Raw genomic sequence first — 23587 nt, forward strand, 5'->3', positions numbered from 1 at the left:
AGTTTCTTTTAAAAAACAGATTTATTATTTTTATTTTATATGTGTATTTTACATGTGGTTGCTGGGAATTGAACTCAGGACTTCTGGAAGAGCAGTCAGTGCTCTTATCCGCTGAGCCATCTCTGCAGCCCATAGACAACGTATATTTGATCTGGCTTTCTCATCCTTTTTAAGGATACATCAGTTATCTATTGCTTCATAACAAGCTATCCGGAAACCTTAGCCCCCTGATTATCTTTCTTGGTATCTGAAGTTAGGAATTTGGGAGTGACTCTGCGTGGTGGCTCAGAACTGCTCGTGCCAGTGGAGCTTATAATCAGATAAAAGAGAGAGTGGTACGCTGCGGATGGAGGCCCAGCTTGCCCCACTTCCTATGGCTCACAAGCTAAGAATGAGTTTTCCAAGCTTAAATAGCTAGAGAGAGAGAAAAAAAAATCAAAGACGACTCCCATTATGTGATACTGAAAATTATATGACTTCAAACTTTGGTGTTCACAAATAAAGTTTTATTGGCACCGAGCCACGCTCATTCAGTTGCGTTATCTAGTGGCTGGTATCTAGCTTCACCAGCGTTGTAACATTACGGCATCACCCACAGTGCTTTAAAACGCTTGCGTCGTCACCCACAGTGCCTTGCGCTTGTGCACTCAAGCCAATCCCAGTACAGAGAAGGTGTGCAGTCCTACCAAAGAGCTGGCTGATGCTGCGGGGTCTAATGCCGAGAAGACCCTCAGACACGGGTCTCAACAGGAAGCTCCAGTGTTATATCACTTGTGTCTTTTCGTAGGAGGCACAAGAAGTGGCCGTATCCCCAGAGAGGCTGCCCAGGGCAAAAGCTGTGATGTTTTGTGTAGCCTCGTCTTAGACACGGTGTAGTTCCCTCTGCCAGCTTGTCACCACCCCTACCAACCTTAGTATGATTTGGGAAACGAACACTGCCAGTTCTGCAGCTTAGGAGGTCACCACCGACCTGGCTGCCACAGACAACCTCTGAGACGTTTTTGTTTGTTTCTCTTTTTTGTTTTGTTTTTGGAGACAAGGTTTCTCTGTATAGCCCTTGTTGTCTTGGAACTCACTCTGTGGACCAGGCTGGCCTTGAACTCAGAAATCCGCCTGCCTCTGCCTCCCAAGTGCTGGGATTAAAGGCGTGCGCCACCCCTGCCCGGCTGTTTGTCTCTCTTTTTGAGAAGGGCTTTTCTGTGCAGCTCAAGTTGGCCTCAAATTCAGTCCTGGTACAATTTCCTGGGTGTTGTGACTAAAGGCGCATGCTGCCATCACGTATTTAATAGCTGTTTTCAACCTGCACGTTGGCCCAGGACTTCAATCGCAGTACTGGGGAGGCAGAGGCAGACATATGCCTGTGGAGTTAAGGCCAGCCTGATCCTTTCTTCCCTTTCTCTTTTGTTCTACATCATCACAGACATAGATCACAGCGATATACGTTATTTCAAATTTAAAAATCTGCCGGGCGGGGGTGGCGCACGCCTTTAGCCTTTAATCCCAGCACTCCGGAAGCAGAGGCAGGTGGATTTCGGAGTTGGAGGCCAGCCAAGTCTACAGAGTGAGTTCCAGGACAGCCAGGACTACACAGAGAAACCCTGTCTCGAAAAACAAAAAACCAAAACCAAAACCAAACAAAACAATCCATTTTAACTTAGACTCGCCCGTGGAAGTCAGAGGGCAATTTGCAGGAGCTGGTGCTCTCCATCTCTTAGGGATCAAACAAACTCGAGTCGCCAAGCACCCGACCCTGTTTATAGTTTCTGAGACGTGATTGACTGGCCCGGGTGCCCCAGAGACCTGCCTGTCTACATGGCTTCTCTCCCAGTGCAGGGGCCACGGGCATGAGCAGTCACACTCAGCTTGCTGTTGTGTTCTTGGGAGCTGAGCTCAGGCCCCGAGAAAGCCTTCACCCAGTGAGGTGTCTCCCCAGTTTTCCTAGCCTTTTTAAGATCCAGCCCTCCCCCCACCGCCCCCCGGTAGATCTCTGGGTTCGAGGCCAGCCTGGTGTACAAAAAGAGTTCCAGAACAACCAGGGCTACCCAGAGGAATCCTGTCTTGAAAACCAACAACGACAACAATTAGACATGGTCTCTATTTAACCCTGGCTATCCTGGAACTTACTATCATTATGTGGTACTCACCAGAGAAGACTACTCAGACATGGATTTAAGCCAATAGAGAGTCTTTCTTGGGCAGCAGGCGACTGACGCGGGTGTTCCAGATCTCAGTGGAGCGCAGCATTGAGCCTTTCTCAGAGTGAGCTTTTACGCACAAAAACCATATCTCGGAGTGACATGCTTCAGTTAACAAGAACTGTCAGCCAGCATCAGAACCACAGAAGCCAAAAGCAAGGTTAGCACATTTAGAGACTTTCCCAGAACTGCGGGGCTTTCATGGGTTAGGTGTTCATTTTACTTTAGGCAGGTGGTGCTGTCTATGTTCCGGGTTTTATGGTCTGAATGGGAGTCAGTTGGGCTAAGCTCTGGGGGCTTTTTGCATTCTCTAGTGGTCTTGGTGAATGAGTCACATCATGAACTCATCTTGTCTTAAAGTAGTATAATTGTAATTAGTAGCCCTAAGGATTACTAATTTTACTGAACTGATACATGATTGGCCATATAGTTTAAGATGGCGGGGAGTCGGGCACTGTAAATCCAATCAGAATAAGAATGAAAAGCTCAGCCAGGGCTGATAGGAGAGCAGTTAGCCAGACTAAGAGAACTGAACTGATATCAATGATCTGACTTAGGGCTTTGTCTTTTTCTCTTTTTGAGCTTTTTCCTAGCCAAGACTTTTTTCTTCTTCTTCTTCTTCTTCTTCTTCTTCTTCTTCTTCTTCTTCTTCTTCTTTCTTCTTTTCCTGAGACAGACAGGGTTTCTCTGTACAGCCCTGGCTGTCCTGGAACTCACTCTGTAGAGCAGGCTGGCCTCGAACTCAGAAATCCACCTGCCTCTGCCTCCCAAGGGCTGGGATCAAAGGCGTGCGCCACCCCTGCCCAGCTAAGATTTTCCTCCTAATTACCCCTGATCAACTAGCATAGAAACAATAGGTTTTCCCAAAGCCTGACACAATTTCCTTTATCTCAGGAGAAGTGGGTTTAAGCCTCTGTGGTTTTGTAGGATTGCTTCTGCAAGGGAGTGTAACTGCTATGCTGACACCTGGAGGTCCTGATCGACTTAGGTTAGAAAGCATCAGAGGAGGCACATTCAGTCAAATCATTGGTCCATGCCCACCAGGAAGCCTCAGGGACTCAGTAACATCACTGTTGTCCAGATGAATTATCCTCGAGGCAGAACAGCAGGCATCAGAATAGGGGAGTGCCTAGGTTACACGTTCTGGATATTAGACAGGGTTTGGCCCCTTAAAAGTCCTCTCACTTTAATTTGAGCTGCCCCCAGTCACAGTGAGTTCTGTCAGTCATGAGGTTGACAGTCTGGTTGGTTCCTCTCCTGATGGAGTATGTGGCCTTGGTGCCTAAGCATAACCAGCGATCTTGGCTGATTTAAATCTGGGAATAATTAACTCTAATCCTCAGGGGCCCTTCCGGTGGCATAGAGTCTGAATCCCCAGGTTTTTCCTGTTTTCCAAAGGCCGGAATCCTTTTAAAGGAATTTTTCTGTTCAATTTCAGTTTTATGACCCCAAGTTTTGAAATGGAAACTCAGAAGTTGTTTCTGGCAACTAAGAAGTCCAGCCACAGGGCATGCATAGATTGTAGACTCTGTATTCTTGTCTCAAAAATAAGTTTCCATGTAATAGTATCTTTTATTTGTGTGATGTACTTGTTGTCTCTGAGGCTTACTACCTCTGTCTGCTAACTTAGTCCTGGGAGCTTCTAGCCTCTGTACAATCTTATCTAGGCCTAGAATGTTTTCAGCTCCTAAGTCTTAGCTGCTAAATAAGCTCGCCCTTTCTAGTTCTTTCTGGGCCAACTTAGCTGTTCTGGCTCCAAACTCCTCTCCAAGCTGACTGATTCAATCTGGCTTCTCTCAGCTTCTCCTGAATTGCTCTGCTTAGCCTCAAACTAACTTTGACAATCTGTTCTAATCTTCTGGCTCCATCTCATTCTCTGGCTCATTCTGTCTTCACCTTTGTCTAACTTGTTCTGTCTTTGCAACCTGTCTCTATACAACTGTCTCAGTAACCGGGCAGTGGTGGCGCACACCTTTAATCCCAGCACTTGGGAGGCAGAGGCAGGTGGATTTCTGAGTTCGAGGCCAGCCTGATCTACAGAGTGAGTTCCAGGACAGCCAGGGCTATGCAGAGAAACCCTGTCTCAAAAAAAACCACAAAACAAAACAAAACAAAACAAGTGTCTCAGTAAAAAACTACCTTCTCTCTCTGTCTCTCTCTGTCTCTGTCTCTCTGTTCCTTTCTCTCTGCACTGCCCCTCAAGTAGCTTCCCTTTCCTCCCTCTTCTCCTGAGACTTGGGCATATCCTATTCTGTAAGATCTTTCTCTGATTGTCTGCCACTCAACTAGACATCACTTTCAAACATGGGTGCTTCCTTCTACAAACTAACTTTTACATTCATTGTTTGGGATTAAAGCTGTGTACTAAAGCTATGTCTGTATTCCAGCCAGAGGGATTAAAAGTGTGTGCTAATTACTTAACAATCACACCACAACTAGAAATAGGTTTTTACAGTAAACGATACAATCTTGGGGTTCACAGTGTGATCAAATATCCTGCAATATTTCCAAATCTTTCTTTTTCTCCAGTACAACCAGACACTTCAGTGAGCAAAGGTCAATATCGAATATTGGTTGCTGATCTGTAGTCATACTGACTAATACCTTCCTTGTATCTGCCTTCCTCAGTTTCCAGCCCAGGTCTGAGGGTTAGTGGACCATGACTCTCAGTAAAAAACACAAGACTCAGGAGGAGGTAGAGGGGCAAGAAGTGGAAAGGCCCAAGGCCCAATGAAACCTTAATTCCAATGAGTCCATCATCCAAAGACTGTCCATTTAGCAGCCCAGTGTCTGTGGCTTCTGGTTTTTTCTTTTTTAAGATTTATTTATTTTGTGTATATCAGATCTCATTACAGATGGTTGTGAGCCACCATGGGGTTGCTGGGAATTGAACTCAGGACTTCTGGTAGAAGAGTCAGTGCTCTTCACCATTAAGCTATCTCCCTATGTCTCGCTCTGGCCTCCACATATGTGAGCATGGGCATGTGCACTCAGGGACGGGCACACACACACACACACACACACACACACACACACACTAAGATGTAAAGGAGGCTGCCCTGGCTCCTAGGCACACTGATGTTTGTGATGTTTGCCTGAACTCTGACATTCTTTTTTTTTTTTTTTTTTTCTTGAGACAGAGTTTCTCTGTGTAGCCCTGGCTGTCCTGGAACTCACTCAGTAGATCAGGCTGGCCTCAGAAATCCTCCTACCTTTGCCTCCCAAGTGCTGGGATTAAAGGCATAAGCCACCACCACCCGGCTTTGACTCTGATATTCTAAAAAGAAGCCGTGCCTAAACAATGAAGATGTGACCTTGTAATTAACCATCCTTGAGATCTACAGAAGCCAGGCATTGAGAAAGCATTGGAAGCCTCACATCTCTTCCCAGATCCTCAAAGCCGCTGTCGGCTGCTGGACTGTTTATCTGTAGAGAGACATTTGTAACTAGATTCCAGAATGCCAAGGTCAGTCATCATGTTTTGGCCAAAGACAGGGAGGAAAAGAAGTCCTGGCTCAGAGAGACCCTGTCTCCCATGTCACAAGATGGAACTTTGAGAACAGTATAACAATAATCCTTGTCTTCATAAGGTTGGACCTTATGTAGCCTGGTTCCTTCACCTTGTCTTCTTCTCTTTCTTCTCCTTCCCTCCTCCTCCTCTCCCTCCTCCTCCTCCTCTCCCTCCTCTTCCTCCTCTCCTTCCTCCTTCTCTCCTTCCTCCTTTTCTTTCTTTCTTCCTTTCTTTCTTTCTTTTTTTTTTTTGAGTTTTAGAGACAGAGTTTCTCTGTGGAGTGCTATCCTTGAACCCACTCTGTAAACCAGGCTGACCTCTAATAGAGATCAGAGATCTGCCCGCCTCTGTCTCTCAACTGCTGGGATTAAAGGTGTGTGCCACCACTGCCTGGCTGAATCTTCTTTTCTTGAGTATTCTCTCTCTCTCTCTCTCTCTCTCTCTCTCTCTCTCTCTCTCTCTCTCTCTCCCTCCCCTCTCTCTCTTTCTTTTTTGTTTAATTTCTATTTTTTGACAAGGTTTTACTCTGTAGCCCAGGCTGGCCGGAACTCATGCACCTCTCTACCTCTGCTTCGTTGCCATGCTACCAGGTCTGGGTAGAACCCTGGCTCTCAAGTGGCCTGGTGAGGTTTTAGTAGCCATCATCTGCCTTGTGAAAATGTGTAGGTACTGTGAGTCAGCTGAAAGTTTTGTCCCAGTGCTAGAATGCTTGGCTAGAGAGCACTGAATCCTGGGTAGGTAAAGCCAGTGTGGTGTTGCATACCTGTAGTCCCCATGCTCAGGAGGCAGAGGCAAGAGAATCAGAAGTTCAAAGTTATCTTGACTGTCTAGTGAGGCTATCCTGAACTATCTGAGAAAAGCTTGTCTCAAAAAACCAGTTCATTCCGGGCTGGTGTTCAGTGGGTGAGAGCGCTTGTTGCTCTTCCAGAGGAACAAGTTCAGGGGACTGAACCCAGGAAGGGCTTCATACATGCTGAGCAGGCCATCTTCTACTGAGCCACATCTCAGCCTTGGTGTCAGAATCTCTTGCAAGGATCTTAAGCAGCTTGTCTCTCCAGTCAGTCCTCTTGGACACAGCTGCCTCTCAGATTCTGTTTCTCAGGATCTTGATCTAATACATCAAGCTAATACACGTAAGTATGTGCCACTTAACTCACCTGCCAAGGGCCACCAGTTCCCCCAGTGTGGGCCACTCATTCCCAGAGTAGTCAGCCAGTGACTAAAAGAAGCCAAATGGGAACAGGCTTTGGTGGCACACTTCTGTGAGATCAGCACTCAGAGCACTGAGGCAGGAGGATGGAAAGCTACAGACTGGTACCTGCAGAGCAAAACCCTGTCTCAAAAAGTAAACAAGGGGACACGAGTCCAAGTCACCAGGGCCACATACAGAGATCCGTGAGATCCTGAGCAGACACCCGAAGCATCAGTGATGTAGAGACAGAGATGGGGGGAGGAGTGGAACTTGAGTTTGTTGGGCTTGCCTAGCTCCAGGATCAGTGAGAGAACACTTTACATGCTCTCTGCCTCTCCCTCCCCCTCTCTCTCTCTCTCTTTGTCTCTCTCTCACACACACATACACACACACACACACACACACACACACACACACTTTTTTTTTTTTTTTTTTTTACAACAAGGTCTCACTAAATAGCCCTGGCTGGTGGCATGGAACTTGCTACGTAGCCCTCATGTAGAACTCATAGAGATCTACAACCTCTACCTCTCTAGCTCTGGGACTGAAGGTGTATCTCACCAAACCTAGCCCATACAACCAATATTTTTTTTAAAAGTAGCATTTTTTATTTTATGTGTATGAGTATTTTGCCTGTTTGTATGTATTTGCATCAAGTACTAAAAGAGGCCAAAAGATATCACCAGATCCCATAGATGAAGTTACAAACAGTTGTGAGCTTCTGTGTGGGTGCTAGGAACCAAATCTGGGTCCCCTGGAAGAGCAAAAAGTGCTGCTTTTATCCACCAAGCCAAGTCTCCAGCCCTTCACAGTACCTATTTTTAAAAAGCTAGAAGGGCAATTATGACCAGAGCTTCCGCTAGGCAGCTGCCAGAGACACCAGCCTTCCTGGGTGGGCATGATAGAGTTTAGAAATGGCTTTCTATTTGTGTATTCATTGTCTTATTAATTAGCATAATGAATGCTAGAAATGAGTTTGAATTTGGTGAGTCAGTATGCAGTGTTGGCTAAAATATTTTAGATACTTTGAGCAGATTACAGGGATTAAGTATACCTTGGGGACTGGATGTGCACTGTAGTGACCCTGCCTTCAGGGACTAGTCTAGGGCTCTCATTTCTAAGGCTGTCTGAATATGGTTTTCCAAGGACATGGTCAAGTTGACCTCAAATGAACCTTGTACGAAAGGTGTGTTCGTAGCACAAGCTATGACCTCATCAACCTACAGAACAGGTTGTGGGGCTGCTTGTACCTGCCTGTGTCATCTGGGCCCTTCATCTAAGTTCTCCTCACCTGCATTCCGGCTTCATTTCCAAACGCAGGTGGCCACTCCAAGTGTAACCAAGAATGACCTTGCTAACCCTCCTACTGTCACTCCTTGAGTGCACCACTAGATAATTCGTTCCGAGAAAAGTCCTCATTACCACTGGATGTGGGGATGCACATCTCTAATCCCAATACACAGGAGGCAGACACAGATGGATCTCTATGAGTTGGAGGCCAGTTGTCTGGTCTACACTCTAACTTCCAGGCCATTGAGACTCTGTCTCAAAAACAAATAACAAACCTAACAAACCCACCTGGGTTTCACCACATCTCAACACCTGGAGTATGGTTTCCCACTTGGGGGAATCGTGTCTCCCCATCGCTTGGCTGTGCTTGTATGCTACCCTCAGCCTCTCAGATAATCTTAGCCTTCGTGCTTGCAACTCAGCAGGAACAAGGAAAAGAGAGGGGCTACCAAAGAGTGGAAAGATCAGCCTTGGGGGCGTGGCCAGGGGCTGCTGCACTATGATTGGCGGGTCTGAGGGGAGGAGTCATCTTCAGAGAGCCAAGTGGCTAGATCTCAGATCTAACCTTGGCTTCTGGTTCAGGAGGGAGCTCAGCCGTAGAAGTTTGACTAGCATATAGGGGACCCCACGTTCATCTCCAGCCCTGGCCAAAAAAAAAAAAAAAAAAAAAAAGGCAGGAAAGGAGGGAGGAAGGCAAACCACGGACACTCACTACTGTTTGAAGAAACGGTGGAGTTGAGTGACTTAGCCCAAGACGCACAGTCCTTTGTCCCAGCGTTTAGCCTAGGCTGGCCTGGAATTCAGGTTCCTCTGATCTTTTCCTCCCAAGAGCTGGAAGTGTGAAGAAGCATCACACTTGGCTTCAGATGCGCACTTCTAAGTGGCAGGACTGAGACTTGAACCAGATGCCTGCCACGTGGGTCTTTGTGTGATCCCAGCAACTCCACAGGAAGAAAAATCTCTGAGATTTTTCTTTGTTTCATTACTGGGTCTCTTTAAGTTAGGCTGCCTGTTATCTGCTATAAGCTAAAACTACCATAGACCTTCTAATCCTCCTGCCTCAGACAACCCCTGTGGTTGCCCAGGGTGCTTGGGAGGGACCGGGTTGAATGGAAGATGTTGAAAGCTTGAGCTGTCAACATCTCAGCAAAATTAAAGTGACTAGGCTCCTCTAGGGCCAGAGGCCCTGAAGGCTGTCTGTCTGCCTTGCTAAGGATCCTCCTCCATCGGCTTCACAGAGCCTGCTCAGCTTGGAAAGGGGCCCCAGCATCCTGGGCACAGGTGAGCCCACATTCACAGCCAAGAGCAGAACCTATTTTCTGTAGTCAGCCTTGCCTGGGTGAGCTAGCCATGGTAGAGCCAGGTATGGTGAGGTGGAAGGGAGCGCCTTGCTGAGACATCCCTTCTCCGAGGTACCCGCCATAGTATGGAATAGAGTTTATTTAAGGCATGAGAAGGGGAGTTGGGAAGGGAGGGGAGAGAGAGAGAGAAAGAGAGAGAGAGAGAGAAAGAGAGAGAGAGAGAGAGAGAGAGAGAGAGAGAGAAGAGGCAATGCTGGCCAGTAAGATGTGGAGAGAGAGGGAGGGGGAATGGGAGAAAAGGGGCAGAGAGAGAAGGGACAGAGAGAAAGAGTACGAGAGAGGAGGGGGCAAATAGCCCCTTTTATAGTAAGCCAGGCACACCTGGCTGTTGCTAGGTAACTGTGGGGCAGAGCCTAGAAGGAATACTAAAACAGGGTGCTAAGGTGAGTGGCCAAGGCCACATGTGAGCTGCAAGATGACACAGAAGGACCAGAGATGGGAGACAGAATCAGATGTAGAAGCTGGGTGTAGTGGTGCATGCTTTTGATTTCAGGCAAGTAGATCTCTGTAATTCAAGGCCAGCCTGGTCTAGATAGTGAAACCTTGTCTCAGCGACATGAAACCAAACCAATAACAATAAAAACTAGCCTCCCCTTAAAAACTGGTGCATACCTTTAATCCCAGCACTCAGGAGTCAGTGGCAGGGGGATGGATCTCTGAGTTCAAGGTCAGCCCGGTCTATGGAGTGAGTTCCAGGACAGCCAGGGCTACACAGAGAAACCCTGTCTGTCTCCAAAAACCAAAACCAAATGAACAAAAGGACAAAACCCACCAAAACAAAACAACAGTTATACCAGTAGATCTAACACCTGGGATCCTGAGGCAAGAGAACTTGGGAGCCCAAGGCTAACCTCAGAAACTCAGTGAGACCAGGTCCCAAAGTCAGAAGTTAAAGGGCCTTGGGGATGCAAATGCAGAGAATGCTTGCCTCCCTACCTTGTAGGGAGGTTCAATCCTCAGCACTGTTCCCCGCAAAGCAGCTAAGGAAACAGTGATGCTGGGCTGGGCTGAGATGTAGCAACAGGGACAAGCATGCAGGAATACACCCCCACACTGACCTCCTTCCTGGCACACCCAGAGTGACAGCTGGTCCTTCTAGGCCTGCCTACCTTTTGTGTGCTGCTGGTCATTAAGCTGCTAAACTGGCCACAACTGAAGGCTCCACGCCCCAGGGAGGAAACCACTGAAGAGGCGTGCGTCCCCGCTCCCTCGCACCCCAAACCATCAATTAATATTAACAAGAGAGAATGCTCCTCGATGCCTAAAGACCCCCAACAGGGTACAAGTGGAGCAGAAGCCCCGCCTCATGACTCAGGAGGTTAAAGGGCTTGTGTCCATCTGTGTGCCCAGAGTGTCCGAATGGCGAGTGGCAACAGGAAGGTCACCATCCAGCTAGTGGACGACGGGGCTGGGGCAGGAGCTGGAGCCCCAAAGCTCTTTAAAGGCCAGAACTACGAAGCCATCCGAACAGCTTGCCTGGATTCCGGGATCCTGTTTCGTGACCCCTGCTTCCCTGCTGGTCCTGATGCCCTTGGCTATGACAAGCTGGGACCAGACTCAGAGAAGGCCAAAGGGGTGGAATGGAAGAGGCCCCATGTAAAGTGGGGCTGGGCTGGGACCTGGGTCTGAGGGAGGAGGGATGTGGCTTGGATTCTTGATTCCTGGGTCTGAGGGAGGAGGTCCAGGGCCTGGACTCCTGGGTCTGAGGGAGGAGGGCCAGGGTATGGACCCTTTGGTCTCAGGGAGGAGGGCCAAGGCCTGGGTCTGAGGGAGGAGGGCCAAGGCATGGACTTATGTGTCTGAGGGAGGAGGGCTAGGGCCTGGGTCTGAGAGAGGAAGGGCCAGAACATGAACCCTTGCATATATGAGAGGCAGGCTGGGGTCTAGAACCCTGGTTCTGAGGAAGAGGGGGTGGGGGATAAGGGCAGGCTCAGCCATGGGGTTCAGGGGTATCCAGGAAGGTGAATTCCCACCCACAGACCTTCCCACGGTTGGAGGCCCTCATTACCTGGGACACTGGTGTCAGGGCCCCAGGTCTCTGACTTCTCCGTTGCTCCGGCCTTCCCTTCCCTGGCTTCACTGGAACCCTAATCTTCTAGGAGTTTTGCGCTGAGCCCCAGTTCATCTGTGAAGACATGAGCAGAACAGATGTGTGCCAGGGAAGCTTAGGTGAGCCCCCTTGTGACCATCTGGAACCCCTAGACCCAGGACTTGAGCAGCTCCTCTCCTCTGTCTCCTGTCCCCCGTCTTCTTTCTTCAGTTTGCTGGTCTCCAGTTCTCTCTTATCTAACCTGAGCCTCTCTCCTCCTCCCAGGAAACTGCTGGCTTCTCGCAGCTGCTGCCTCCCTCACACTCTACCCCAGGCTCCTGTACCGGGTGGTCCCCCCTGGACAAGGTTTCCAAGATGGCTACGCGGGGGTCTTCCATTTTCAGGTAGAGCTCAGTTCCTCTCTCCCTGCCTCAGTTTCCCCCATGGTAGCATGATGGCATAGGCTTCACAGTTACCATTATGTCCCCACCCCAGTGCAGGGAGACTGGGATTCCAGAACTTGGGAAGTGGAAAGCAGAAGCAGGGGTTGGGGGTAGGATTCGGGCTGGGTCTGGAAGCCGAGCGCCGCTCCTGACCTGTTTTGTTTTTGTTTTTGTTTTTGTTTTTTCTTCACCAGCTCTGGCAGTTTGGCCGTTGGGTGGATGTGGTGGTAGACGACAAACTGCCGGTGCGTGAGGGGAAGCTGATGTTCGTGCGCTCGGAGCAAAGGAACGAGTTCTGGGCCCCTCTACTGGAAAAAGCCTATGCCAAGTAAGGACGCCATCCCCTCCCAGCTGCAGCCCCAAGGACATGCCCAAGCCACGTGGAGTACTGACATCACATCGGGGGTCCTCCAGACACCCAGCCTAGGACTGTGAATCAGGTCATAGCCACCACGGCCCTAGTATCACCGCACTCTCCTGGAAGAACCTTCATTTTTTGATATTTTATTGAGAAAGGACCTCATACAGCCTAGCTTGCCCAGGAATTAGCTATGTATCCAAAGGAGACCTTGAACTGAGGGTCTTGTCATCACCCCAGGTTTAAGTGGTGCTGGGGATTGAACCCAGGCTTTCATGTATACTTGGTAAGCCCTCTACCAACTGAGCTACATCCCCAACCTTTATTCACTCAGTTATTGTCTCATTATGTAGGCCAGGTTGGCCTTGAACTCATAATCCTCCTTTGTTGGGCTCTTATGTAAATAGAATACAGGCAATGCACCACAACCCCTGACTAAATTTAGGAATGGAGTATGTGTGTGCTAGAGATGGAACCCAGGGTCTTGTGCATGCTGAGCCACACCCCGTCCCCTCACCGGAGAATTCTAGGCAGGGGCTCTACCACTGACAGATAAGGTTCAGCCTGTGAATCTTCCAATCTTTTGTTGTTGTTGTTGTTTTGTTTTGTTTTTCAAGACAGGGTTTCTCTGTGTAACCCTGGCTGTCCTGGAACTCACTACAGGCTGTCCTTGAACTCAGAAATCCGCCTGCCCCTGTCTCCCAAGCACTGGGATTAAAGGCGTGCACCACCACTGCCCGGCTGAATCTTCTAATCTTATTTATTTATTTTTGGTTCTTTAAGACAGTATTTCTCCGTGTAGCTTGACTGTCCTGGAATTCACTCTGTAGACCAGGCTAACCTCAGACTCATAGAGCTCTGCTTGCTTCTGCCTCCTAAGTGTTGGGATTAAAGGCGAGCATCGCTACCCAGCAAATCAAATCTTAAAGGCCTTCCTCTTCTGACTGTTCTACAGACATTCCAGAACCCCACTGATACTCATATTTCCCAGGGATCCTGAAATCCCATCCATCTATCAGGCCCTGGATTTGTCAAATCTCATTCCCTCAAGGGCCTCTAACCTCATGCCATCTCTCAGGGTCCTTTGAGACATCCGCAGCCCATCCTCTCCCATCTCAGGCACTGGAAAGCCTGACAAGTCCCCATCGGCATTGCCTTCCCAGGCTCCTAGAGCCTCAAAGGTTCAGGGAGGGCTGAGAATTCTGATGAGGGTTGAGAATTCCTTCCATGGCTTCCAGACGGCATAGTTTCATGGACCCTAGAGATCACAGGCCTAGCATGTATCAGAGCCCCTCCCACACACACACACCTCATCTCTGAATAGTTCAGGGATTGAGCCAGGCATGGTAGCCTACTCCTATAATCACAGTAGTACTGAGTACACTGAGGCAGGAGGATTGCTAGTTTGAGGACAGACTGAGATGCATAGCGATACTATGTCTAAACCAAACCAAACCAAACCAAACCAAACCACCCAATAGCTGAGCATGGTGGAGAGCATCTTTGTTTCTGGTACTCTGAGAGCAGAGGCAGGTAGATCTCTGGGACTTTGAGGCAAACGTGGTCTACAGAATGAGTTCTCGGTCAGTCAAAGCTTGGTCTCAAAGACAGGAGGGAGAGATGGGGGTGGTGAGGGGAATCTGCAGAGAAGACTCAGTGTTATGAGCGAGCCTTAGTCACTCTTCCAGAAGACCTGGCTTTTGTTCCTCGTCACAACTGTGTGTAACTTCAGTACCAGGGATCTGAGGTCTCCACAGACACTGCACACGTGGCATGTGGTACACAGACATACATGCAGGCAACACACACACATATAAAAATTACATACACATACACACAACTGGGGATAGGGTCCTGGGGACCCTTGTCCTGATAGAGCCCCTAGGCCCAAGATGTCCCTAAGTACCTCAGACCCACCTCTACCTGCTCCAACAGGCTCCACGGCTCCTACGAGGTAATGCGAGGAGGCCACATGAACGAGGCTTTTGTGGACTTTACAGGAGGCGTGGGTGAGGTCCTCTACTTGAGACAAAACACTCCGGGTGTCTTTGCTGCCCTTCGCCACGCTTTGGCCAAGGAGTCCCTTGTGGGTGCCACTGCCCTGGTGAGAGCTGAGCTCCCATGTGGACCGCCACTAGACCAGCACGGGCAGGGATGAGGTGGGAGGGGAGCCTTAGCATCCAGTGTCTTTCTTACCTTCTGCTGCTACCCGCCCTACCCGCCCCCCCCCCAGGTTCCTCAGTGGTAGATTCTAGGCCAGTGCTCTATAAGTAAGCTACATCCCTCCCCCTCCCCCTCCATTTTTACATTTTGTTTCCAGGCAGGGTCTAAGTTACCCACACTAGCCTTGAACTTGTGATCATCCCTCAGCCTTCTGTGTAGCTGGGATCTCAGGCCTGTGATGCAGAGTCTGGGCTTCCGACGTCTCCTTTCTGTCACTCCAACCCTCTCTGAGTCCCTTGGCATTTTATGCTGCTTGGAGAGCTCTGGGGTTGGAAGCATGAGGCTGGGCTGGGAGGCTAGGGAGATGCTTCTGTCTCCCACCTGAGGCTCACAATCTTGGCCTCCTCCAGAGTGATCGGGGTGAGATCCGCACAGATGAAGGGCTGGTGAAGGGACATGCTTATTCTGTCACGGGCACACACAAGGTGAGTCACTCCATAGGTGGTCTAGGCTAACTGTACCCTCTGTAAGGATGTCCCCCACACCACCCCCACTGATGACTTTGTCTTCAGATGTCTCTGGGCTTCACCAAGGTGCGGCTGCTGCGGCTGAGGAACCCCTGGGGCCGCGTGGAGTGGTCCGGGCCCTGGAGTGACAGGTGGGATGGGCTTGGGGTGGGCAGGGGTGTGGCCAGTGGGCGTGGCTCCACATGTCTTCCTCTTACACTGGTCTCTTCAGCTGCCCACGCTGGGACATGCTACCCTCTGAGTGGCGAGATGCCCTGCTTGTGAAAAAGGAAGATGGCGAGTTCTGGTGAGTTCTTAGGGGCTCACGCTACTTGTGGGAGGTCAGAAAGGACACAGAGAAACTCATGGGATGGATGGGTACATTTGTAGAGCAATGGTCTCTATCAGCTGTGATTTGGGGACCTGAATCTTTTTTTTTTTTTTTTTTTTGCAAAGTCAGGGCAGAAGCAGTAAAATCGGGACTATAAAGGACATTGTTTTCAGAGGGAGAACACTGAAATTAGGTTAGCCTAGAACTCACTATATAGACCAGGCTAGCCCCAGACTCATGGCAATCTTTTGACCTCGACCTCCCTAAGGGCAAGGCTGGAACTGCAGGCATGAGGGGATCTAAAGGAATTTGGAGTCAGTGATTTTGGGAGGTTTAATGGGAACAGGACCATATCTAGGGTGATCTGGGGATGCTTGGTGACATTCGGGGCTTTAAATATATGTAATTTAAAACTCTTTTCTGCCGGGCGGTGGTGGCGCACGCCTTTAATCCCAGCACTTGGGAGGCAGAGGCAGGTGGATTTCTGAGTTCGAGGCAGCCTGGTCTACAGAGTGAGTTCCAGGACAGCCAGGGCTACACAGAGAAACTCTGTCTCGAAAAAAAAAACCAAAAAAACAACAAAAAAAACAAAACCCAAAAAACTCTTTTCCTAGTTTTCTACTTGTCTGTCGAGTCTGTGCCTGTAGCATGCCACAGCGCTGAGAGGAGTGAGTTCTCTCCTTCCACTGTGGGCCGCTGAGGTCAAACTCTCAGGCTGTCAGGCTTGGACAGCAGTGGCTCTTATTGGCTCTGCCATCTCCCCAGCCCCGCTTGAGGGTTTCTAACGTTCATTTGAAGACATCGAGAAGCCTTTGTGAATCTTTCCAGAGGTGGGGTGTTTGTGAGGACTCGGAGACCGCAGCAAGGCCTGAAGCTTTCGGGGTTTCTGGAGACTGGAAGTTATTTGGCAGTATTTAAGGAGCTGGGGGCTCTGGGGTGGTGGGACACTGATGGGGTCCCTCGAACTGAGCTCCGGGGGTGACTGGGCACTTCTCGTGGTTGGTACTTTCCAGGATGGAGCTTCAAGACTTCCTCACACACTTCAACACGGTCCAGATTTGTTCGCTGAGCCCTGAGGTGTTGGGCCCCAGCCCTGCTGGTGGTGGCTGGCACATCCACATCTTCCAGGGCCGCTGGGTGCGAGGCTTCAACTCTGGTGGCAGCCAGCCCAGTGCTGGTGAGGCCTGGGGACCCCCAGAGGCAAACTAGGGTGAGGCTTGTGGCAGGATGGGAACTCCACCACCTTCTTTTCCGTCAGAAAACTTCTGGACCAACCCGCAGTTCCGGCTGACACTGCTGGAACCTGATGAGGAAGAGGATGATGATGATGAAGAGGGACCCTGGGGAGGCTGGGGAGCAGCAGGGGCCCGGGGCCCGGCGAGAGGAGGCCGAGTCCCCAAGTGCACGGTCCTACTGTCACTCATCCAGCGCAACCGCCGGTGTCTGAGGGCCAAGGGCCTCACTTACCTCACTGTGGGCTTCCACGTGTTCCAGGTGAGGCCAAGGTCAAGTTGAGGATCTGGAGGGGCAGAGGGTCCCAAGGGCACCGTTACGGGCAGGAGTGTACTGAGGGTTCAAAGAGGAGTGCCACTGCAGAGATCATTGGAGAGAGGGATTCGAGTACGGGGAGAGAAAAAGGTTGAGGGTCAGAAGGCAGGAAGGGACCAAGGGGCAGAGAAGGGATGAGGGCACAGGTGGAAAGGAAAGGGCTGGGGGAGGAGTCAGAGAGGACCTAGGTAAGAGATGAGGAAAGATTAAGGGTCCAGAAAGAAGGAGGGGTGTGAGAGGTGTGGAGGGGCAGGAGGGAAATCTGCGAGCTCTCCAATCCTCATTCCATTGGTGTTTTCTTCCTGCAGATTCCAGAGGAGGTGGGTATCAGATGCGACCCAGACTCACCCTAGGGCTCGGTGGACCAGTGCAGAAAGCTTGGGGACACGGGAGGGCCTGGCCGGACAGTCTGGGTGTGTGGGGAATGGCGGGGTGGGGTTATCTGAGGGTCGGATGAGGGGCTCGGGTGGGTGGTGGTCATGGCGCCCTGCCCGCAGCTGCTGGACCTCTGGGACTCCCCGCGCAGCCGCGCGCTCTTACCGGGACTGCTGCGGGCCGACCGCTCGGTTTTCTGCGCTCGCCGCGACGTGAGCCGCCGCTGCCGCCTGCCGCCCGGCCACTACCTGGTGGTACCCAGCGCCTCACGCGTGGGCGATGAAGCCGACTTCACACTGCGCATCTTCTCGGAGCGCAGCCACACAGCAGTGTGAGTCGGTGCCTTCCTCCCCAAGCCTTACTAGGGGTACCCGGTACCCGGACCCCCGCCCAGGAACCTCAATCTAGAATCATAGGTCCCGCCCCTGCCCCCAAGCCCCCGCCCAGGATCACAAATCCCCGCCCCTGCATCCCCAGCCCTGCCCTAACCAGGGGTTCCCCCTTCCCCCAAAACCCACACTGCCCTTTGACTGTACCCACTTTCTCTGCTGAGACCCCCACCCGAACGCCTTCTTCCGTAATTTGCAGGGAGATCGATGACGTGATCAGCGCAGACCTGGACGCCCTCCAGGTGAGGCCTGTTGTGGGTGGGGACAGGACTCAGGGCTGGCAGGGCTTTGGGAAGGAACTGACTTCCTCCATCCCACAGGCCCCCTACAAGCCTCTGGAGCTGGAGTTGGCACAGCTATTTTTGGAGCTGGCTGGAGAGGTGAGAAGAGTTGGGGACTGAACTCCCGTCTCTCCTTAGGTGTCTTAAAAAACAAACAAAAAGCCATCCCAAACCAAACATTGTAGATCAGGATATCCAGGAACAACTATGTGTCCTGTAGCCCAGGTTGGCCTCCTTCAGGCTACCCAATGTTGGGGTTACAAACCTGAGCCACTTTGCTGGGGCTGGGGTGTCTTTGCCTACTTCCACAGTGCTTTCCTCTTATGTGTTCTGGGACTGCTCGAATTGTCTCAAGGCCTTGGCTGGGTCTGCACCTCCCTTCTCTGAAGGTTCACATCCCCTGCCAGACTCAAACATCTTTCCCAAGTGCCTTCTTCTGTCATTTGCCCACTGTGGGCTCCCACCGTGTGTCTCCCGCCACTCTCCTGACCGACCACTCTGAGGACAGACCTGCCTCTTCTAACTGAACCCTAAGAAGGCAGCCACAGATAGACCCTCCACACTATGGAGCACATGACCTGTCCCGGAGTGGATTGTTGACTGGATATTTTTGAGCTGGTGGCCTCACGAGTGGTTCTTTCCTGACTAGGAGGAGGAACTCAACGCTCTTCAGCTGCAGACCTTAATAAGCATCGCTCTGGAGCCTGGTGAGTTTGGCTGGAGGTTGAGGTGGGGATCCCTGCAACTGGAGCACCATAGCTATAGGGCCCCTGTGTGTGATGAAGCTAGGGCTCCAGGCACAAGAACCAGGGCTTCCTACAAGGCTATGTGAGGGCCATGATCACTTGCAGCTCCACCCCACTTCCTCTAAGAGGTGGGGACAGAGACATACAACCCTAGCTTGGTTGGCTTTTAAGGCATGAACTCTCAGCACCTGTTTCTACAAAATGCCTACTGGAGGGAGTTAGTCTGAAAAGCTCTTGCAGTGTTGGTCTACATGAAAGGGCTGCTGGATTTCTTTTTTTTTTGCAGCGAGGGCCAACACGAGGACCCCTGGAGAGATTGGGCTTAGAACCTGTGAACAGCTTGTGCAGTGTTTTGGGGTACGTGGGGTAGTGTATGGGGAGGGGGGACAGGGATGCTGGGGTTTCCCCTTGCCTTTTAGGGGGCACTGATTGTAACCAGGTGTCCTCACTGCAGCGTGGGCAAAGACTGGCCCTACACCACTTCCAGGAACTCTGGGGCCATCTCCTGTCATGGCAGGTATGTGAAGGTTGGGAGCAGCTGCCTCCTTCTAGACACTGATATCCTGTGAACCACAAAGGGGGCACCACCAATTTGGGAGTGAAGGGGATATAAAGTCCCTGTCACTCCACGGTGGCCCTCTGAGGGTACTGAATGCAGTGATCTAGAGCTGTCTCTGCTTCCTGTTGGAATTCCAGTTCCCAACCCAGCTTCTTCCTTGCCAGGTGACCGGCCTGTCACCTCACCTGTGAAGAGCCTCTGCTTAGCTACTAATGGGTACTGCTTCAAGGGAGGAGCTGAAGGGTCCCAGAACTGATCATAGTGATAACTCCCTGTTATTGAGTCCTCCCTAGCCTTTGTGGGTAGATGGATTTGAACTTGTTCCCAACAGCCTGGGAGCTTGTCCCCTTCTCACAGATAAACAGGTGCAAAGTGGTGCCCACCCAGAAGCCAGGGGAGCTGTGGCCTGAGCCCAGCCTGTCCGGCCTCAGGGACCCTCTCTTAGCTATTTCAAGGTGAAAGAACATCACTCTGGGGCTGGACTTGTGGTACTGACTCCCACCTGCCTCTCCATCCTCCAGGCCACATTTGACAAGTTCGATGAAGATGCCTCTGGTACAATGAACTCCTGTGAACTGAGGCTGGCACTGACTGCTGCAGGTGTGGCTGGGGACCTGGGATGGCTGTAGAGACAGCACTCAATCCTCAAATTCTTGTCTGCATCCCTCAGCTGTGGCCATCCCTAATGGGCTGTCCACAGCAAGGCCCAGTGCCAATTTCCTTTCGTGGAGGCTCTGACTGCTCTTATCTGTGACACGGCTAATGTGTAGTGTGGCAAGGAGCCCATAGGATGCCACAGAACACCCCAGATACCCTAAAGCACCTTCTAAGGCTACCCTAAGCAATGAAGAAATGTGTTAGACCAGTCAGCTCCATGCCTCCAGGTGGGCTCATCTGTGACTAAATAGGAGACAGGGCAGGCAGGCAGGGGGTGGCACAGGTGGCTATTGAGATGAGAGACTACAAGTATGGCCTCAGAAGAGGAGTCACACAGCAGTACCCAGGCAGGGAGATAGAGAGTCCTTCAGTCTCTGAAGGAGAAACCACAAAGCTGTACCGTTGGCACCTTGAGATGCAGCCTAAGCAACTTAAGTGTCGCCCTAAATTCACAAAGGGCTGGGGATATGGCTCAGTGGGAGAGCTGCTGCCTAGGGCCTGCCAGTGAGGGGCCTGTGGGTGAGTGCAGAGGAGCAAGGGCCCCAGAGTTCCATCCCCAACACTCCCAAACAGCAACAAAACCCCCGCATCAGCTGGTGAGTGCTCATCTAGCATGCTGGAGGCCCTGGGTTCTAGATCAAGTACCACATAAACCACAAGCTAAACTCCTGGCACCTAGAAGGCGGGGGCAGGAGACTCAGGGGCCAATGACCATCGTTGGCTATGTTAAAGGAATCAGAGGTCAGCTTCTCTCTAAGAACAGAGCACAAAACAGCACACAGGAATGTGGCTTAGGCAAGGTACTTGCAACTAAAGTGTGAGGGCCAGAGGTCAGATGCCCAGTACCCACGCAAAGGCCAAGTGATCTCCAGAGACGTTAGACAAACTGGTTTGAGTTCTGGCTCTCAGTGAGACTCTGCCTCAATACATAAAGGAGTGATTGAGGAAGATGCTCCCCTATGTATGTACGCGTGCCCACACAAGTGAACATACTGCATACGCCCACCCCAACACTAAAAGAAGCAACATCACACATGGAATACTGTGAACACACTAAACAAGGCAGCCTCCCTTGTAGGCTTCCATCTGAACAACCAGCTGACCCAGTCCCTCACTAGCCGCTACAGGGACAGCCGGCTCCGTGTGGACTTTGAGCGCTTCGTGTGCTGTGCAGCCCGGCTCACCTGCATCTTCCGTGAGTGCTACTCCTGGCAGGGTGGGGTGTGGCAGGACTGGGGCTTCATACTCACCCTGGCCTCTCATACACAGGCCACTGCTGCCAACACCTGGATGGTGGCGAGGGGGTTGTCTGCCTGACCCACAAACAGGTGAGCTGGCCTGGGAAGGTGTAGTTCTAGCACTGCCCCAAGGCCTCTGCCTCAAGGCTCTTTCCTTTCTCTTCAGTGGTCGGAGGTGGCCACCTTCTCATAGGTGTGAAGCTGAGGGAAGCCACCCCGCTGCCCTGCTTGCTGCAGTGATGGAAGCTGAACACAGGAGCAAGTGCCTGCTCTGGCCTGGGGCCCAACCCGCTGTCACACAGGTCATGGCTGTAATGTCTGTCTTCTGGCTATGTAGCCCTCACTGGCCTCATAAGTGCTGGGATTATAAGCCGGAGCCATCCCAAACAGAACTGACTTCCTTCCCTTTGAAGCCTATGTGTCAGTCCCTGCTTAGAGACCCACACACCACACACAGGCACTGGGCCAGTGGGCACTGCCAGCTCCTTAGGGCATGAACAGGGACGCAGGAAGAAGATGACACCAGAGTCCTTCTTAAAAATATTACATGTTTTATTCTCCCATCCCCAGAGGGTGGTTTATCCAGAAACCAAGAAAATAAAAATCAATCAGAATAAACTCAAGGGGGCGGGCGGAAAGAAACCCATTAACGACCAGGCAGGCAGGCCAGCAGCCCACCTCCACCTCAGGAGGTCCCCAGAGACCCCCACCCACCGCCACAAGGAGAAAATCAGGAGGGGTCTGGGGAGGGCATCGAATCAGCTATGTCTTCATTATGAGAGTGAGAGAGGTGGCAGAGATATGCAGCTAGATGGATATATATTTATATAATAAATCCGTAAGTTAATAAAGTAAATAGTAATTCTCTGGAAGTTCTTAACTTTTTATAGTTTTTGTTTTTTTTAAAGTTTTTTTTCCTTTTTTTTTTTTTTAAATGATTTTTTTGTTTGTTTCTGTTCCATTCTTTGTGTTTTGTTGGTTTTGGTCCTTAGAAAATCTGAGACTCAGAGGCCAGGTGAAACAAGGCCAGGTGGGCTGGGGCTGATTGCCTCAGCAGCCACTCCCGAGGCAGAGAAGGGTTATGGCAGGCCCTCTGCTCCTGGTGCTCACACAGGGGCAGGGAGGTGGGAGGAGCCACTGGAATCTGGTCCAGGGGAGTTGGGTGCCCTCTGCTGGACTTCTTAGGGCTGGCGGTTCCTGGACAAGGCACATGGGGCTTTGGCCTGGATGTAAGAGGCTTTGGAGGGGCCTCGGGGGCAGAGGGACCTGGGTGTAGAAAGGTTATCTCTGGGCACAGGGGTCCGTTGTCCCCTCCACATAGGCTAAGAACCCACAGCACAGCACATATATGTAGCAGACCAGAAATGCTGATCGCCAAGCCTCCCTCCCTTACAAGACTGAGAAAGAGAGGCCTGCCAGCCCCTCCCTGCCTGACCCCCTAGAAGGACCACAAAAAGCTCTTTGCATAGATAGAGAGTCAGGGTGGGGACAGGGCTCCTCAGCCCATCCCGGAGGCCAAGGGAGTCTCTGTTCGGTGTGGCCGAGGGCCTCACAGGTCGCTCTCCCCATAGAGGGCTGTGGAGAAGGACTTGTAGTCGAGGGCACCAGGAGCAGCATCAGGTCCCTGGTAGGGTGCCATGCGGGCGATGCAGTACTCAGCCTGGTCAGGAGGCAGCTCTCTCCGCAGTTCCTCAGCAGTGATGAAGTTCTGGGGGCATAAGACAAGACTCTGAGCCACCCATCTTAGCCATTTGACCTAGTACCCAGTGCTGGCTGAAGTTCTGGCCACCGGCCGCCAGTGCTTCTGTGGGTCTTGCTCACCTTGTCCCCTGCCAGGACCTTAAATGAGGCGATGACCTGATCAGCTGTGTCTGTATCTGTGGTCTCCCTCGACATGAAGTCAATGAAGGCTTGGAAGGTCACGAGGCCACTATGGTTGGGGTCGACCACACTCATGATCCGGTTGAACTCAGCATCCCCCTTTGGGGAGGGGGAAAGAGAACACAGTACTTAGTGGAGCTGCTTACAGATTCAGTTTTGGAAGAGTTCAAAGACAGAAAGGCTGCCAAATAGTGCTGGGCCTTGGGAGATTGTCCCTTGGCCTCCTCTCCCCCCATCGGGGGAAGCAGGAGGTTAGGTTCCCTGTCCCAGCTTTGGAGGGTGGCGAAAGAAAATGAGAAACAGAAAGAGAAGGGAGAGAGTTGGAAGACTAGTTCCCGGATACTTGTAGGAAGAGGTTGGATTTTTTGAGGGGTGGAGGTGGGTAGGTGGGGGTATCTACTGGAAGGACTCCAGCCTGGAGTGCAGCAGAGCAGAGGAGGCAGGCAAGGCCATGTTGCACTGGAGGTGGAGGAGTGTTCCCAGGAAGATATGCAAGCTCAGGAGGCAGTGAGGGGGCGGGGGGGGGGGGGGGGG

The 23587-nt window shown here is 51.2% G+C and overlaps 2 protein-coding genes across 6 annotated transcripts in view; one reads left to right on the forward strand and one right to left on the reverse strand.

The window, feature by feature from the left end:
• Positions 1 to 10908: 10908 nt before the first annotated feature.
• On the forward strand, positions 10909 to 22076 carry Capn12 (calpain 12). Its single transcript, XM_031385955.1, has 21 exons — positions 10909 to 11145; positions 11649 to 11718; positions 11864 to 11982; positions 12216 to 12349; positions 14315 to 14483; positions 14953 to 15027; positions 15115 to 15200; positions 15281 to 15355; positions 16393 to 16556; positions 16638 to 16873; positions 17236 to 17247; positions 17425 to 17633; positions 17891 to 17933; positions 18012 to 18071; positions 18622 to 18679; positions 19005 to 19075; positions 19173 to 19235; positions 19799 to 19877; positions 21013 to 21129; positions 21204 to 21262; positions 21339 to 22076. Exons 1-21 carry the CDS (start codon positions 10909 to 10911, stop codon positions 21363 to 21365), a joined length of 2163 nt encoding a protein of 720 aa, XP_031241815.1. The 3' UTR covers positions 21366 to 22076.
• The window catches only part of Actn4 (actinin alpha 4), a 69295-nt gene continuing 67408 nt past the window's right edge, over positions 21701 to 23587 (reverse strand). For 2 of the 5 annotated variants that reach the window (XM_031385950.1, XM_031385954.1), the window contains 2 exons: positions 22994 to 23152; positions 21701 to 22880 (listed from right to left, as the gene is read on the reverse strand). In XM_031385950.1, coding sequence (XP_031241810.1) covers positions 22722 to 22880; positions 22994 to 23152 — 318 coding nt within the window. In that variant the 3' untranslated portion in view covers positions 21701 to 22721. The remainder of the gene's footprint in view (positions 22881 to 22993; positions 23153 to 23587) is intronic. The other 3 variants (XM_031385953.1, XM_031385951.1, XM_031385952.1) reach the window with 2 other exon arrangements.

Source organism: Mastomys coucha, unplaced genomic scaffold (assembly GCF_008632895.1).
Source record: "Mastomys coucha isolate ucsf_1 unplaced genomic scaffold, UCSF_Mcou_1 pScaffold21, whole genome shotgun sequence".
NCBI classification, from domain to species: Eukaryota; Metazoa; Chordata; class Mammalia; order Rodentia; family Muridae; genus Mastomys; species Mastomys coucha.